The sequence below is a fragment of the Heterocephalus glaber genome, unplaced genomic scaffold (genome assembly GCF_053883595.1).
Source record: "Heterocephalus glaber isolate CG9 unplaced genomic scaffold, H.glaber_assembly_v1.0 deba00001795, whole genome shotgun sequence".
NCBI lineage: Eukaryota > Metazoa > Chordata > Mammalia > Rodentia > Bathyergidae > Heterocephalus > Heterocephalus glaber.
This window is the reverse complement of record NW_028258476.1, coordinates 3,046,525-3,060,805: the sequence shown is the minus strand read 5'-3', so window position 1 is coordinate 3,060,805 and position 14,281 is coordinate 3,046,525. Positions and strand designations below refer to the sequence as shown.

General features: G+C 47.1%; 2 protein-coding genes across 27 annotated transcripts in view; one reads left to right on the top strand and one right to left on the bottom strand.

The window, feature by feature from the left end:
* LOC110347012 (uncharacterized) overlaps window positions 1–12,501 on the bottom strand; it is a 66,886-nt gene extending 54,385 nt beyond the window's left edge. For 18 of the 26 annotated variants that reach the window (XR_015448213.1, XR_015448201.1, XR_015448196.1 and 15 more), the window contains exons 1-2: window positions 6,307–12,501; window positions 5,589–5,651 (exon numbers count right to left, since the gene is read on the bottom strand). The gene's annotated coding sequence lies outside the window, so the exon portion shown is untranslated. Of the gene's footprint in view, window positions 1–1,267 lie in introns of those variants that run through there. The other 8 variants (XR_015448218.1, XR_015448220.1, XR_015448200.1 and 5 more) reach the window with 8 other exon arrangements.
* Window positions 12,502–12,517: 16 nt separating this feature from the next.
* Window positions 12,518–13,998, top strand: Loricrin (loricrin cornified envelope precursor protein). The gene has a single exon (XM_021249308.2). It carries the CDS (start codon window positions 12,518–12,520, stop codon window positions 13,757–13,759), a length of 1,242 nt encoding a protein of 413 aa, XP_021104967.1. The 3' UTR covers window positions 13,760–13,998.
* Window positions 13,999–14,281: the final 283 nt, after the last annotated feature.

Below are 14,281 nucleotides of genomic sequence, written 5' to 3'. Positions count from 1 at the left end.
CCTCCTAGGAGTGTAAATGCCAAGCATCTCCTGTAATTATCACTTTTCTCAGCTTCTCCCTCTTCTCTCAAAAACCTGGTCACCTAATCCTAACTGGGTACAGTCACCTTGGATAGGACGCTCCCCCTGCGTTTATGTAGCCTACACTTACAGGGACCACCATTTGATGGACACTGAGCTAAGTGCTAGAGGTTCATGATAAACGAGCTTCGGTCCTATCCTCAGTGAGTTTTTAGACCAGCAAGGGAGATGGACACGTAACACATAATGTAAACATAATCTGGAAAGTGAGGAGTTTTGTACTTTTTTTAAAAGTTAAGCTCAGAATAACAAGGGCCACAGAAAAGGGACTCATAACCTATTGTCAGAAGAAGTTTCATGGGAGAAATTATATATGGCTTGGCTGAGAACCACCTTCCCATCCAAGGCTGAGCAGGTATCACGAAGCCTAAGCATCTCCTGCTGAAGGGACCCAATCTGGAGATCAGCTATCCCAGTCCACTCTTGTATAAATATGGAAAGTAAGACGGACAGTGTGGGGCAAGCTGCCCAGCAAGGCATAAAATCAGTCCTTGAGCCATTCAGTGAGAATGCCTGTTCCACGGGGAGAGGAGGGTTTCATCTGTTTTGTCTCTCTTATTGACAACTAAATGCTCTCAGGAAATACTTTATGATGCTGACATTGATACAGAATCGTGAGACTGGACATTAAAACTGTTTAAAAGCATGTGTTTTGGAGTCAAACTGCAACAAACAAAAACACCTGCCTGCAGCCCTGGCGGAGTTACTTCCGAGTGTGTGACCTCAGCAAGTGTTTTGTGTTCCTCACATCTCACTCTTGTCATCTATAAAATGTAGACAAAGCACCAGAGAGTGTAGTGATACACAAATGAAGTGACACACGGGGAGCACTGAACATGGTGCTTAGCACATCACATGTGCTCAACAACAGATATTGTTGTCATTGGCAATAACAGCACTGAGACTCAGAGAAGAAAGTGGGAAAGAACTGAACAAAACAGACGAGACTAGCCAGACCCCCAATACAACATAAGCAAAGAGAAGACAAATCCATCAGAGACAATCCCCAGCCTCCCACCCCAACATGCGACATGAAGCTTCATTCATGCTTTCAGCTATAATTCTGACCCTTACACACTGTGTGCTCCTGGGGTGGAGATCTACCCTGAACTGCCATCGCTTTCCACACCCTAAGAAAACAATCTTTCTTTGAAGTTTAATCAAACACCGAGTTTTTTGTTTCCAGTAGCTTTCTCACATAACAGAGCCTGTTTAATCCTCATAACATCATCAAAATGTAATGAATCAAACCTCTTTCACACATGAATACATAGGTTAACAAAGATTAGGTAACATCACATGGTCCCACAGTTGGCAATCGGCTTCCATTTCAATTTTCCTGACACCAATTAAGTTCATCAGAATTTTCTCAGAGCCCAGGAGCCTTTTCTAAGAATGAGCTGGAGGCAGAACAGAAGAGGCTGAGGTCACTGTAGGAACGCTCAGGGGCTCCGAGGAGACGCTGCCAACTTCACAGCATGCTGCTGCCCTCCTCCAAAGGTGCTCTGGGTCAGCTCCTGAGCCTTGGGCTGGCCTGTCCAGGGGCGTGCTTCAGCAGAGAGATGGACAAGCTCTCACACTTCGTGGCCTCCTTCCTGCCCTTAGCTGACACAGGGCCAGGGATCCTACACCCAGAGTCTGCATTTCCCAGGAGGATGCTGGGAGTTGCCAACAGGGCGACAGCAGTGTCTATGCTTTCCTCTACTGTTTTCTAGCCCTTCCGAGTCCACATACCTCCTCCACGGTTTCTCCCACATCTATGCACCACCCATATTGCAATTTATTTAATATTTTTTCTAAATCAACTAGTTTTACTTAGCCAAATTTTAAAAGACATATTAATGACTGTTACCTTTTTCCGTCATCCTAAGCAGTAATATCCACAAAATCATAAATCTGAGCACACATATACAGACATAAGTACATGCATCACACATGTGACAGGCATAGGTACATACTTCACACATCCTAACGCACATTAAAAGCAATGCTTAGATTCTAGACTAGGAAAAGTTCTTGGTTCACTAGCAGCAAGCATACTTCACTGTATGTAACTCTTCTATAATCCATACAGGATACAACAGGGATTACGTGGAGTAAAATATCCTAATTAATCATGGAGTATAATTAAATGTCATAATAACTTAGTCAGATACGCATATTACAATCGTGTTCAAAACAGTAATTTAGAAATCTGTGCATCAGATACCTACTTTAAAACTTCTAAAATGCAGTCTCACTTATCTCCCCTTTTTCTGGACTAAACAAGCATTGAAACCTGTTGGAGTTGCTCAAATGAGATCAGTTCTCAGAGTTGGTTACGGGGAAAGATATTAATCTCATTAGACTCAAACCACCATCATTATAAATCTGGATGAAAATATTCTATCCTTTCTACCTTCCTTTTCTCTCTCCTTCCCTCCATTCTTCTGCTCCATTCTTTCATCTTTTCTTTCAATACACACTGACTCACTGCCTCATGTGTACTTGGGTTCCAGGCTTATTAAAAGTTGGAGTGCCATCCCTGCCCTCCTGAAGCAAACAGTCTCACTGGGGTGGTAAAAATAGACCACAACATCGAAAGCTAGGTCACTAACAATCCAGAAGTGGGAAGACGTTCATTCAGTCAACCACCAGCACTCACGGAGGGCTATGCTGGGAATTGTGTTGGGTTCTTGAGATGCAAAACAGTGAACGAGACCTAGTTACTCCTCATAGGAGAGATCAGTCTAGTGGGAACCAAGATCACTGTGCTGCAAGACGAGGTGCTCTCCCAGTCAGTCGGGGAAGAGATCCTGGAGGGGGAATCTGATGAGAGTATTAAAAGGTAAATAGATGTTAGACAAATTAAGGAAGAGAGCACTCATGGATAGAGGAAAAAGCAGTATAAAAGATATGAAGGCATTAAAAACATCCTAACTTGTTAGAGGATGTGGGGTTGCTAAATTGGACATTGACTTTTAGGCAGCAACTGAATGACAAAAGGCCCCCTGAGTCAAGAAATCTGGGCTTGACCATGACATAGAGACACTGAAGATTTTTAGAATTTTAGAGACACAGATGGTGAGGAGTAATGTGAGTCAGTTCTATAACAACACTGTTAGGCAGGGACGCTGCAGGCACCATGGACACAGACAGCTGACAAATGAGAATCAAAGAGTAGCCCTTGGGCCAGGGATGAGGCTGACAATCCTGTCTGTCTTCCCAGGAGAAAGGAAACTGGTTCTTGAGAAAGAGTGGGATGTAAGGAGAAGTACTGAAACCTATGGGAGGCAGGAGTTATGAGGAGATGAGGCAAACACATTCACATATGCACGTATACCACACACACATACAGGCAAATGAACACATCATACATGTGTCACAGTGTACACATACCACACATACACAGATATGTACCCATACACAGGAAAACACGTACATAGCACACATACAGAAAGACATATATCCATTATATACATGCACACATACACACAAAAGCAATGTGAGAACCAAAGCCCAAGTCTGAAGAAACCCAATGTTTTCCCAGCTGCTTCCTTCTTCTGCCTCCTCCATCCCTCAAGTACTTGACGATCAAGCATTCCAAGTGACCTCTGTTCCAAATGTCTCCCCCTAACCCTTCTACTCCCCTTTCTCATCCCCCTGATTCACACACCAAAGGGGGTTGTGTTGTCTCAGGGGACTTCTGGCCCAGAAACCTGTGAAGACAGGATGACATTTAAGGAGACAGGATAAAAATAGCATTTGGGAGGAAATCAAGCATTCTGCGGTGTTCAGTCAAGTCTGGAGAAAAAAAGCACAGGGTTATGCACAAAGAAGTCAGGGAAGCTAAGAAGAAAGGGGTAGGAGAAAGGAACGTGGTCCGCACATAACAAACCCTTCTGCTTGCCCACTACGTGGTCACACTGTATATCAAAAGGAAGACACAGTCTTTCTTCCCCCTTTAGCAGTAGGTCAGGAAGACAGCCAAGACATGAAGAAATTCAACAGAGTTCGCAGGGTCCACAGATGGCGAGACAGCTAGTAAGTTGGTAAGAAGATGAGTGGGCAACAGAGTATGGCTGCTAAAACTAATAGTAACAGAGACCAAGGAGCGACATGGGGATATTTGCAAGACAACAGTGCACATGAAAAGTCAGCACCCAGAATTGAGAGTTTATATAAAGAGGAAGTATAAAGAACAAGGTAAGAACACTTAGCAAAATTTTAATACTAGTTGTATTTTCAAATTTGTAATGAAGCTGTTTTGTTGTTGGTATTTGTTTTGCTTTGTTTGGTTTTGTTTCTACTTATACAGCAGAATGACCTACTGGAGGATAAGAGGGCCAGTTCTACCACAGGGTCTTCACTGCCCCTAAAGCAGATACACACATACAAGCATAAGTACACGTATGGCACAAATTAATCCTTCCTTTGTGGTCCAACTGCAGGAGGATCTAAAGCCACTTACATGACAACCCACATGCCTTTCTTAATCCATGCAATTATATCCACCCTTGGTAATGACACTCTGCATAACATGGGTCAACCTTTGTCACCCAGCCCTCCCCTCCTGCTGTATTCCTCCCTCCTCCTCATACTTAGCTCAGGTAGGGAAATACTCTTGGGAGAAAAGTTCCTAAAATGCCTCTGAAGTGAGTCTGAGGCTGGCACCCAAGGAGGCAGAAGGTTTCCATGTTGTCTCTAAGAGACCCTGGACTCTTTTGTCATCTCACCCAATGTCTTCCCTGCCTCTGACCCTCCTCTTCTCTCCCTCCTCTTTGACCAGAGAGACACCGTGGAAAGGAGGCACCAAAAGGATTAGAATGGGGGTGAGGTATGCTGACTGTATAGTTGAAGAAACTGAAGTTTGGGGGACAGTTCCTTGGCTGAACTCACAGATTTTTGGTGTTCAGTACCAACTTAAGACACTTAGTTCTGCAAGATCCCAAGATCTCAGAAGAGGAAAGATTCTGATCTCACCCTTCAGAAAACACCAGAGGCTAACAAAATATGCAGCTCCTAGCTCTGCTTCAGGACTAATGAAGAAAGCTCTGGATCCAAAGGACCATACACAGCCAGAGTCTCTGAGAAGGCTTGATTCAAGTGACATTCCAAAAACCAAGAAGCAAGAGACAGAGCATCAGGCACCTTGGATGAAGGGTGGAGGTGGGGGTGGTGAGGAAAGCAGTTTGCTGTCATTGGTTTATTTAATCTATAGTTTCCATGGGAATTTAAATCAGACTCTATTTTCCTTGGGCTAAACTCTTACCTCCTCCTTGGCTGATCAACAAATATTTATCAATATTTACTCCGAGGTTCAGCTCTGAGTCAGGTGAAGATATGAAGACTTAGGGGATCTAATCTCACCTGGATGATGCTCCTACCCCAGAAAGGAGGGTCCCCAGGAGCCAGTTGTGAACCATGGTTTCATACTTTTTAGCTTTAGGATTATCTGAAGACATGGACAGAGCCAAATGAAGTCACTAGAGACCCCCTAACCCCAACTAAATTGTAGTCATTCTTACTTTTTTAAGCAGTGGGAAGGCTTGCTCCTCAAGTCATCTACTTGACTTCAACAGGTTCAGGAGCTGAAATAAGGAGCATATGTTGAATAATGATCAAAAATTGAGGATAATCAATAAGTCTGATGAACAAGGTTTACTGGCCATAGCAGAGATCAGATCCACATGTGGTCTTCAATTGCAAACCCTGTTTGCTACCTGTGGGCAAGAGAGAAAGTCACACCCAAAGCCTGCAGCCACGGGGAATTCCTGAAAGTAGCATTTAAGAATCAAAACTGGATTTGAAACCAAAGTGGAAACAGCTCTTACTGTGTGTGCCTTGCTTTTCAATGATCCTCAGTAAAGGGCAAATACCTCAGTGTAGGTCACCTAAGGTGATGCGTGGATTAAAACATTTAGGCCAAAAATGCTAATAGGCTACAAGACTCAACTGTATATGATCTTTTCTTTTTGCCATATTGATTTTCAGGTTCTGTTTGCCTCAACACTCAGTTAAAACAACATAGATAATCCACCCAAGGGATATCTGGAGACTGGCTGGTTACGAGGTCAACATTCTTAGACCACCAACAACCATCATATACCCAAGAGGCCTCAGGCAACATTCCCTAACCCAGAACAGGTCTGGGGAAGACAGTCTTCACCGCTCCTCCTTGCTCATAAAGTTTATATAAGTGGGAAGTAGGCCCTGAGCCCTGAGGCTACAGAACAGCTTGCTTACCTGTGAAAGCTGGGATGTGCCACATCAGCAGTTTACTTCCAGGTCCAGAGGCTAGTGTACGCAGGTCAGCAGCTTCCTTCGGCTTGCTGGGCTCAGCTACAAAACCTCCACTGTCACCTTATTCCCACTCACACTGGCAGGTCTAAGAGGACCTCTTATTAGGAGAGAGCAGAAAATCACAACCCGATCTACAGTGGAAGGAGTTGTGTCTAGGGAGCCAGGTTCTAGTTTTTGTCCTGGTGCATACCCCTAGAAAATGGTTTAGCCTCTCAGATGTGGGTTCTTCAGCAACCTTGACAAATGAAAGGGTTGAGTCTCTAACATGCCCTTTGGCACCCACAGCCCAGCAGTGCGTAACACTGTTGCAGAGCAGCTGGGAACATTCTTGAAAGCACTCTCTGACCCCTGCCTCCCAAAGGGTATGTACCTGAGTGTGACTGGGAGACATCCTTTGCCCCATTCCTATGGATCCCAAAAGAAAAGGTACATTGTGCATGGGAAGAACATAAGAGTTAAAGAGAAAAGACTTAGGTCTAAGTTCTGGATTTACCACTTTAAAAGCTGAGAGTTTGGAGAAAATCCTTAGCCTCTTCAAGCCACTTCTACATCCAGAAATGAAGATAATAAATCCCCAGGCACACAGGGCTGTTGGGAGGTTAGAACACAGTGACCACTGCCCATAAGCCACACACTGAAAGCGTCCAGGCCTGGGCAACTGTAGTGCTGGGGTGCAGCTCCCTGCATAAACTGATAAGCTCCTTGGGAAGCTTTGCACAACCCTACTGAGGTCCTTGCCCTTGGCAGAGTTACTCCAGGAGGATCCAAAAGTCCATACATCCTGATAAAGCCCCAGAACCTGGGGATATTAGGATGCAGAGTAAAGAAGTAATGGCGAGGCTGCACCCAAAGACAGCTCAAACTTAAAGAGATGTGTCCAATGGATGTGTCATGAGCAGTATATAACTATTACAATCTATCCCTTAAAATCTGGGAAAGGGAAAGTAGTGTGGGACATGGAATCAGTGGTGGGATGACCACAGGAAAGCTGCCAGGAGAGGGAATCCCATTACAGAGCAGTTCTTCTCCCTGACAGCTGTTCTCCCCATTAACATCCAGGCACAACCATACCTTCAAACTGTTGGCCAGGAGGCTAGAGAGGAGGGAAGTAGCAGCTCCAGAGGCCATCTTATACTTCCTGGGCCAGGACAGTAGAAGAAAATACTTTCCATTCCATGAAGTGTAAAGGGCTTCCAAAGTTTCAGTCCCATCCTGCCAAGCTTCCAAGGCCCTGGTCTGCGCATACTCTTTACAAATCACCTGTTGCCCTTTTAACTTCAGCTACATGAAAAGTGCATGGTTTTGGCTACTTGAAGGTTATCAGGCTTGCATCAGACCAAAGCTCCCCAAAATCAGGAGCTGTAATCCTGTGTCACTGTGGGGCCCAGAAGGGCAGGCATCATGTACCTCAGGCCAGAAAGGCAGCCTTCTGTTCCCTCCTTTCCCACAGCCCCTCCAACAGCTTGTGAAGGTGGTGGGACTGCAGCACTGAGCTGGAGCTGGACATCCTCACATCATCTCCTTCCCTCCTCTCCTGCGCCAAGGATGCCTGTATGTACAGGAAGTTGAGTCTGCTGCAAAGATAAAGCAAACTGAGAAACAAGGAGTCTCCAACTTTTTTTGTAGTATCAGAAGCTGAATTTCCTCTAAAGGACTTACCTATGGTTACAGATAAGCCTCGATGTGTCCTTTACACCACAGAGTGCCACAACTTTCTGGGAACCGTTTCCCAGAAAAGAAGGCCTAACTGGAAAATAAGCAGCCTTGTGAACTAGAGAACAAAAATTCCAGTTCCAATCCTCTTGCCTTACTTGCCATTACGAAGTAGCCACTGAGCAAGAGAATAGTGAGGCACAATTTTCTGCATGACACATCATCAACATGGTAATGACCAGAGTTTATTTTAGGGTTATTTTCAGGGAAACATGGAATTACCATCATTCACACTTCACACACACACACACACACACACACACACACACACGCGCCCCTCCTATATGGGGCCTGCCCATCAGACAGATACTGAGAGAACTGTCAAAGGAAACACAATGAAATTCTACTAGCCAATGTCACTTTTATAGGTGTCCCTGGATTCCCTGCACAGGGTCTGTTCACTTACACAACAGCTGCGTTGAATCTGTAGTTTCAAGCTAAACCTTCCACTTCTAATCATCTGAAAGGATCATCATTCCACTGTCAGTTAATAGGTCTCAAAATTCCCTTCAATTCCAACAGCATTCACTAGCACGTATTAATGCCTAGTACCACAGAGGTACTTCATACCTTTGCTCCAATGATCTGTCCCCTCTACAGATATAGGTACAGTCACAGAACCATGTCCTAATCTGTAATGCAGTGCAAGCCAGACATACTAGCAAGCACACATTTCAGGGTTAAATACATAAAGGCTGTGAATCTTAAAAATCTGGCATACCAAGTCTTACAAAACCTCACACACCCATGTGTTATCATTCTACAATGGCCCATCATTTCCTAACTGATGTGATAAAATCAGTTACTGTCCACACAGCCCCGCAGGACTACTTCTGATCTAAAGGGACAAATCAGAAAATATGCAAGGTTAGTGCAGGCTGAGAGGCACGAGATTTGGTACTGACTCTTCTCTAATGCTTAGCATAGCGCCCAGCATGCTTGTGTTGGCTGGATCAGTGAGTAAAGCTTTAAATATGGATCTTTCCTCTAAAAACGCCTTAAAACTGACAGAAAAAAGAAAGAAAATACCCTACTATTCTTAGAAAAACATAAGCCCCCAAAGCCAACATGCAAAAATGAAATCCTGTCATTCTGGACACCATGGATGAAACTGGAGGACATTATGTTAAGTGAAATAAGACACACAAAGACAAATGCTAAGTGAGAAGAGAGAGGAAAGGAGATAATAGGTATAGAAATACAGTTAGACAGGAAGAATATTTTAGCATCTTATAGCATAGTAGGGTAACTATCATTTATAATAATTTATTATGTATGCTGAAATAGTGAAACAGGAGCTAAAAGTTCCCGCACAAAAATGCTAATCACCCTGATGTGATCACACTACATGAATGCGTCAAATTCCCATACATACAACTAGCATGTGTCGATTAATAAAAAATGTTTAAATGGATACCTAAAGATTATTAGCTGTTTGGGGCCATCTGTGTTTGAAGGTCCCAAATTTTAGAATTCTGTGGAGAAGTAATGAATCCCTCAAAAAATGTGTCATTTTGACATATCAGGGTAGGAAAGAAACCACTGCAGCCTCGTCACCGCTTCTGTAAGAAATTCTATTTTAACACATGACTTTCCTTCCCATGGATGCTCTACCAACATCCTTGTAGTTAGGCTTTTACTAAGGACTGATGAACACATGGTAATGGCTTAAACTGGGCCATAGATCAGTGTGGGATCCACAGTCCCCCTCTCCCATGTGGCTCGTATAAATGGTTCTTTTCTATCCATGAGATTGTTTCCCTCTAAAACCTCCATGGTGCCTCAAATTCAAACGGAGAAACCTAGATTTTGGCCTCTCTCTCCTGGGTGTTCTTGAAGGAGAGGAACACCTGGCTTCAGCTGAGTTCTTGCTATCCAAACTGAAACCAGTGCCACGAGTTTCTGAAAGCCACATCTAATCAGGATCATTTGGATCATTAAAACTCCACCATAATGAAGTCCATTTCTTATTGGAGCAGTTGTTTCAACAGCTGGGTGGAATAAAGTTTGAATGTGATATCTTAAATAATAACTGAGTTCCAATGACGAAAGAAGGGAGAGCTTGCTGCTCTACAGACACAGAAGTGATGCTGCCAGCGCAGTCAACAGAGAAGTCTTGAGTTAATCTCCTAGGAGAAGACTTGAGCTTGTCTCAAACCATTCATGGACTCCTTCTGGGCTTTCGTATCCAAGGGCTAGTGAGGGTGAAAGTAAGGATGTGCTGTTATGTGACACAACAACAGAAGACAGTGTCGCCTTCTACACATTAAAGAACCATCCCCTCTCCACATGCCTGCAAAATAGGAGCTACTATTCCTACTTAGTAGACAACAAACTGACGGTCACAAAGCTTGACCATTCAACAATCAACAAATACTTGTCCAGTGCCTATGTGCAGGCACTGTATAAAGAGCTAGCCCAAAGTGACACAGCTGACTAGCAAAGGGAGAACCCAAACCCAGTCATGTAACCTCAAGTCTATTGCATTCCATGGCTGGCCCCCTGGCTGACATCAGCGTTGCCACAAGACACTGAAGTCAAAGGGCCATGGCAGAAAGGACTACATGGTCCACCTCTTTAGTGCACACCTCTGAAAAGAAAGTCAATACTGGATCCTATGCTTGCTATCTCCACGGACAATTTGAAGTAGGCCCGGGTGTCATCTTAGTTACAGCGCTGTCCATGACGTGCAGTCCAGAACTGGGAGCTGGGGCTCATGGACCCTTGCCACCCAGTGGGCAGAACAGAAACATTCCAGTAAAGCTCTCATGAAACCCAGGAGAGAAGTTTTGGCAAAAGAGGAACAGATTCTAAAGTTTCAAGGTTTCCAGACCAATAAGATCAGAAGCCATACAGTGGGGTTTGAAAAGTCTTACTCCTTGGACCAAGGACTGAGATCTCTAGTTTGATTCTCATAGGCTGCCTCACACATCTGGGACCTATGCTAGTTATGGCATGTCCCCCATGCCAGAGGTTCTGGAAACAATGTCTGCCATCCACTCTGGCTGGCCATCCCAACTGACCAGCCTGCTCCACAGTTGCATCAGAGAAGAAGCCAGTCATACACTAAGCTGCCCATCTCAAGAATGCCAAAATCTTCATGAATGGGCCAACCTGTGCATGTAATCTCATGGAGGTGGGGCTGACAGCTATGGGTCACGTGAGCAAGCTCAAACACAAGAGGCTGGCCTGATCAATAGATGAGTCAGGACAGGTAGAGTATAAAACCTCATCAGTTCCAGTGCTTCTCACATCACCAGCATCTCCTCTCCTCACTCACCCTCCCTGGTGTTTTGGGTAAGTGGGGATTTACTGGCTCTCATCTTCTCAGCTGGCTTTCAGTGCATGGGGGGTCTCTCTCACCTGTAGAAGTTAGAGGACATCTATCTTCCCTCTGTACTGCACTCATACTAAGAGGGGAGTCAGGAAAGGGATGGGGTGCAGAGTTGCTTGGTCTTCTGCCCAGAATGTAAACTCTACCAACCCAAGATTGTTTCCTACCTCTCTAGCACACCTGTAGGGGGTGTAATTCTGCTAGACACAGGAATGCTGCAGTGGCTGTCCAAGGCAGCCCTTGCAGTACATGGGCTGGCTGACCTCATAAAACTGTCAGGAGGAGCTAAGCCAAGGGTTAGAGAATACTGAGAATGATTCAGAGAATGTTGCAGAGGAGAGGTATTTTAGGAGCCACAAAAAGCCAAATTCTGCAGACAGTGTGAATGAGAAATGACTTGCAAGGGGCTAGGATTCAACTTCCTATTAGTTATAGTTCCCTCTACCAAGCTTCAGCATATCACAAAAGAGATATCTGATATACAGAAATCTGGTAGGAGGTGCTGGCCCAAAGAACCATCTGAGTCCTTCTCCCTGTGCCAAGAAAAGGCCAAGGAAGACCTTGTCTTTATTAATAACTAACCATTGAGTCATAGCTTCACTCTGTGGGACACGGAAAGAGTTTGAACTCAAGATTTTGCAAAAAAAAAAAAGAAGAGATGTAATAGTCCTCTGCTATCCCAACAAACCTCCCTAGATTGTGCTAGAAATGGCAAAATCCCCCATGCTAAGTAGAGATTTGTGATAATTTTCTATTTGAACTCGGAGAATTAGTGTTGGGACTGGAAGAGGCCTAAGAAACAAGTGTTCAAACTACCAAAGTGGGTGATCTGCCCTAAAAGCACCACTGAGGTCAAACAGCTTGGAGAGAGGGTTGGTTCCATCCACTCGGGTATTTCAACTTGGCCAGGATTTTCTGAGAGAGGAATCGACTCCTTTCCAAAAGTAGCAATCCCAGCTGAGTTGGCGCTCCTGAAAAGACCTTGGCGCCTAACCCAGCAGGCTGCACTCCGAGCAGGGAGGATTTTACTATCGCAGCACCCTCTTGCGGCTGGTCCAGTGATGCTTTTCCGCTCTCTTTTCAGGGTCTCCTTCCTCCTTAGACAAGATGTCTCACCAGAAAAAGCAGCCCACCCCCTACCCTCCAGTGGTTTGCAAGACCTCTGGCGGTGGAGGCGGCGGTGGCTCCGGCTGCGGCGGCGGTGGAGGCGGAGGCTCTAGCTGCGGGGGCGGCGGGGGCTCCGGAGGAGCCATCAAGTACTCAGGTGGCGGCGGCGGCGGCGGCGGCTCCAGCTGCGGGGGCGGCGGTGGCTCCGGAGGAGGCGTCAAGTACTCTGGCGGCGGTGGCTCCAGCTGCGGCGGCGGTGGAGGCGGAGGCTCTAGCTGTGGGGGCTGCTACTCCAGCGGCGGCGGCTCGGGCTGCGGAGGCGGCGGTGGCTCCGGAGGAGCCGTCAAGTACTCAGGTGGCGGCGGGGGCGGCTCCAGCTGCGTGGTCGGCTACTCCGGCGGCGGCGGCTCCGGCTGCGGAGGCGGCGGTGGCTCCGGAGGAGGAGTTAAGTACTCAAGTGGCGGCGGCGGCTCCTCCGGGGGCGGCAGCTGTGGCTACTCGGGCGGCGGCGGCTCCGACTGCGGCGGCGGCTCCGGGGGCGGTGGCGGCTCCAGCTGTGGCGGCGGCTCTTCCGGCCAGTGTTACCAGACCTACGGCAGCGGCTCTTCCGGGGGCGACATCTGCTACTCCTCAGGCGGTGGCTCCAGCTGTGGCGGCGGCTCCGGGGGCGGGGGCGGCTCCAGCTGTGGCGGCGGCTCTTCCGGCCAGTGTTACCAGACCTACGGCAGCGGCTCTTCCGGGGGCGACATCTGCTACTCCTCAGGCGGTGGCTCCAGCTGTGGCGGCGGCTCCGGGGGCGGGGGCGGCTCCAGCTGCGGCGGCGGCGGCTCTTCCGGCCAGGTCTACCAATGCCAGAGCTCCGGCGGTGGCTCCTCCGGCGGCGGTTCCGGTTGCGGAGGCGGCTACTCCGGTGGCGGCTCTAGCTGCGGCGGCGGCTCCTCCGGCCAGAGTTACCAGTGCCAGAGCTACGGCGGCTCCTCCGGGGGCGGTTCTGGTTGCGGCGGTGGCTCCGGAGGTGGCGGCTCCAGCTGCGGCGGGGGCTCCTCTGGCCAGCACTACCAGTGCCAGAGCTACGCCGTCGGCTCCTCCGGAGGTGGCTCGAGCTGTGGTGGGGGCTCCTCCGGGGGCGGCGGCGGCTCGAGCTGCGGAGGTGGCTCTGGCGGCGGCTCTGGGGGTGGCAAGGGCGTCCCAGTCTGTCACCAGACCCAGCAGAAGCAGCCGCCAACCTGGCCATGCAAATAAGGCCCCATGGATGCCGCGGAGAAAAAGGAGCTGGAGTTATTCTCCGTGGGCGCCGATGGGCTTAATGTTCTCAAGGTAGTGCCCAAGGTTTCCAAATTTTTCATGTCTCCATCCACCTAGAAGAATCCATCGAGTTCTCGGACTGCATCTCGTTCTGCAGTTTTTCCTTACTGGTTTCTGTATGACTACTTCCCACTTCCAGTCCCTCTTCACCCAATAAATTTTGCTGTTCATGAGAATCTTTGGGTCTCCAGCAGTCTTTGTAGCTTCAGATGCATCTGTTCATTCCGTTTTCTCTTTTCTTCCATTCATTCATCCATGGTGTCGTTAATATTCTATTGGGGGAGGTCAGGGGGACAGATAGAAGTTAGCAGTGGAGGAATGGCTAGCAAATGAAAACTAAAGATGTAAACAGTCTCGTATAAGGCTTAAAACCTCGAAATGATCCCAGAACGAAGATCCTGCTAAAATACCTTAGTAAACAGCCTCCAAGGAGTTGTGTAACCACTAAAGGGGTATACT

What these genes read in the sequence shown, in the direction of transcription:
- Loricrin (XM_021249308.2), top strand. Translation starts at nt 12,518, where the DNA reads ATGTCTCACCAGAAAAAGCAGCCCACCCCCTACCCTCCAGTGGTTTGC.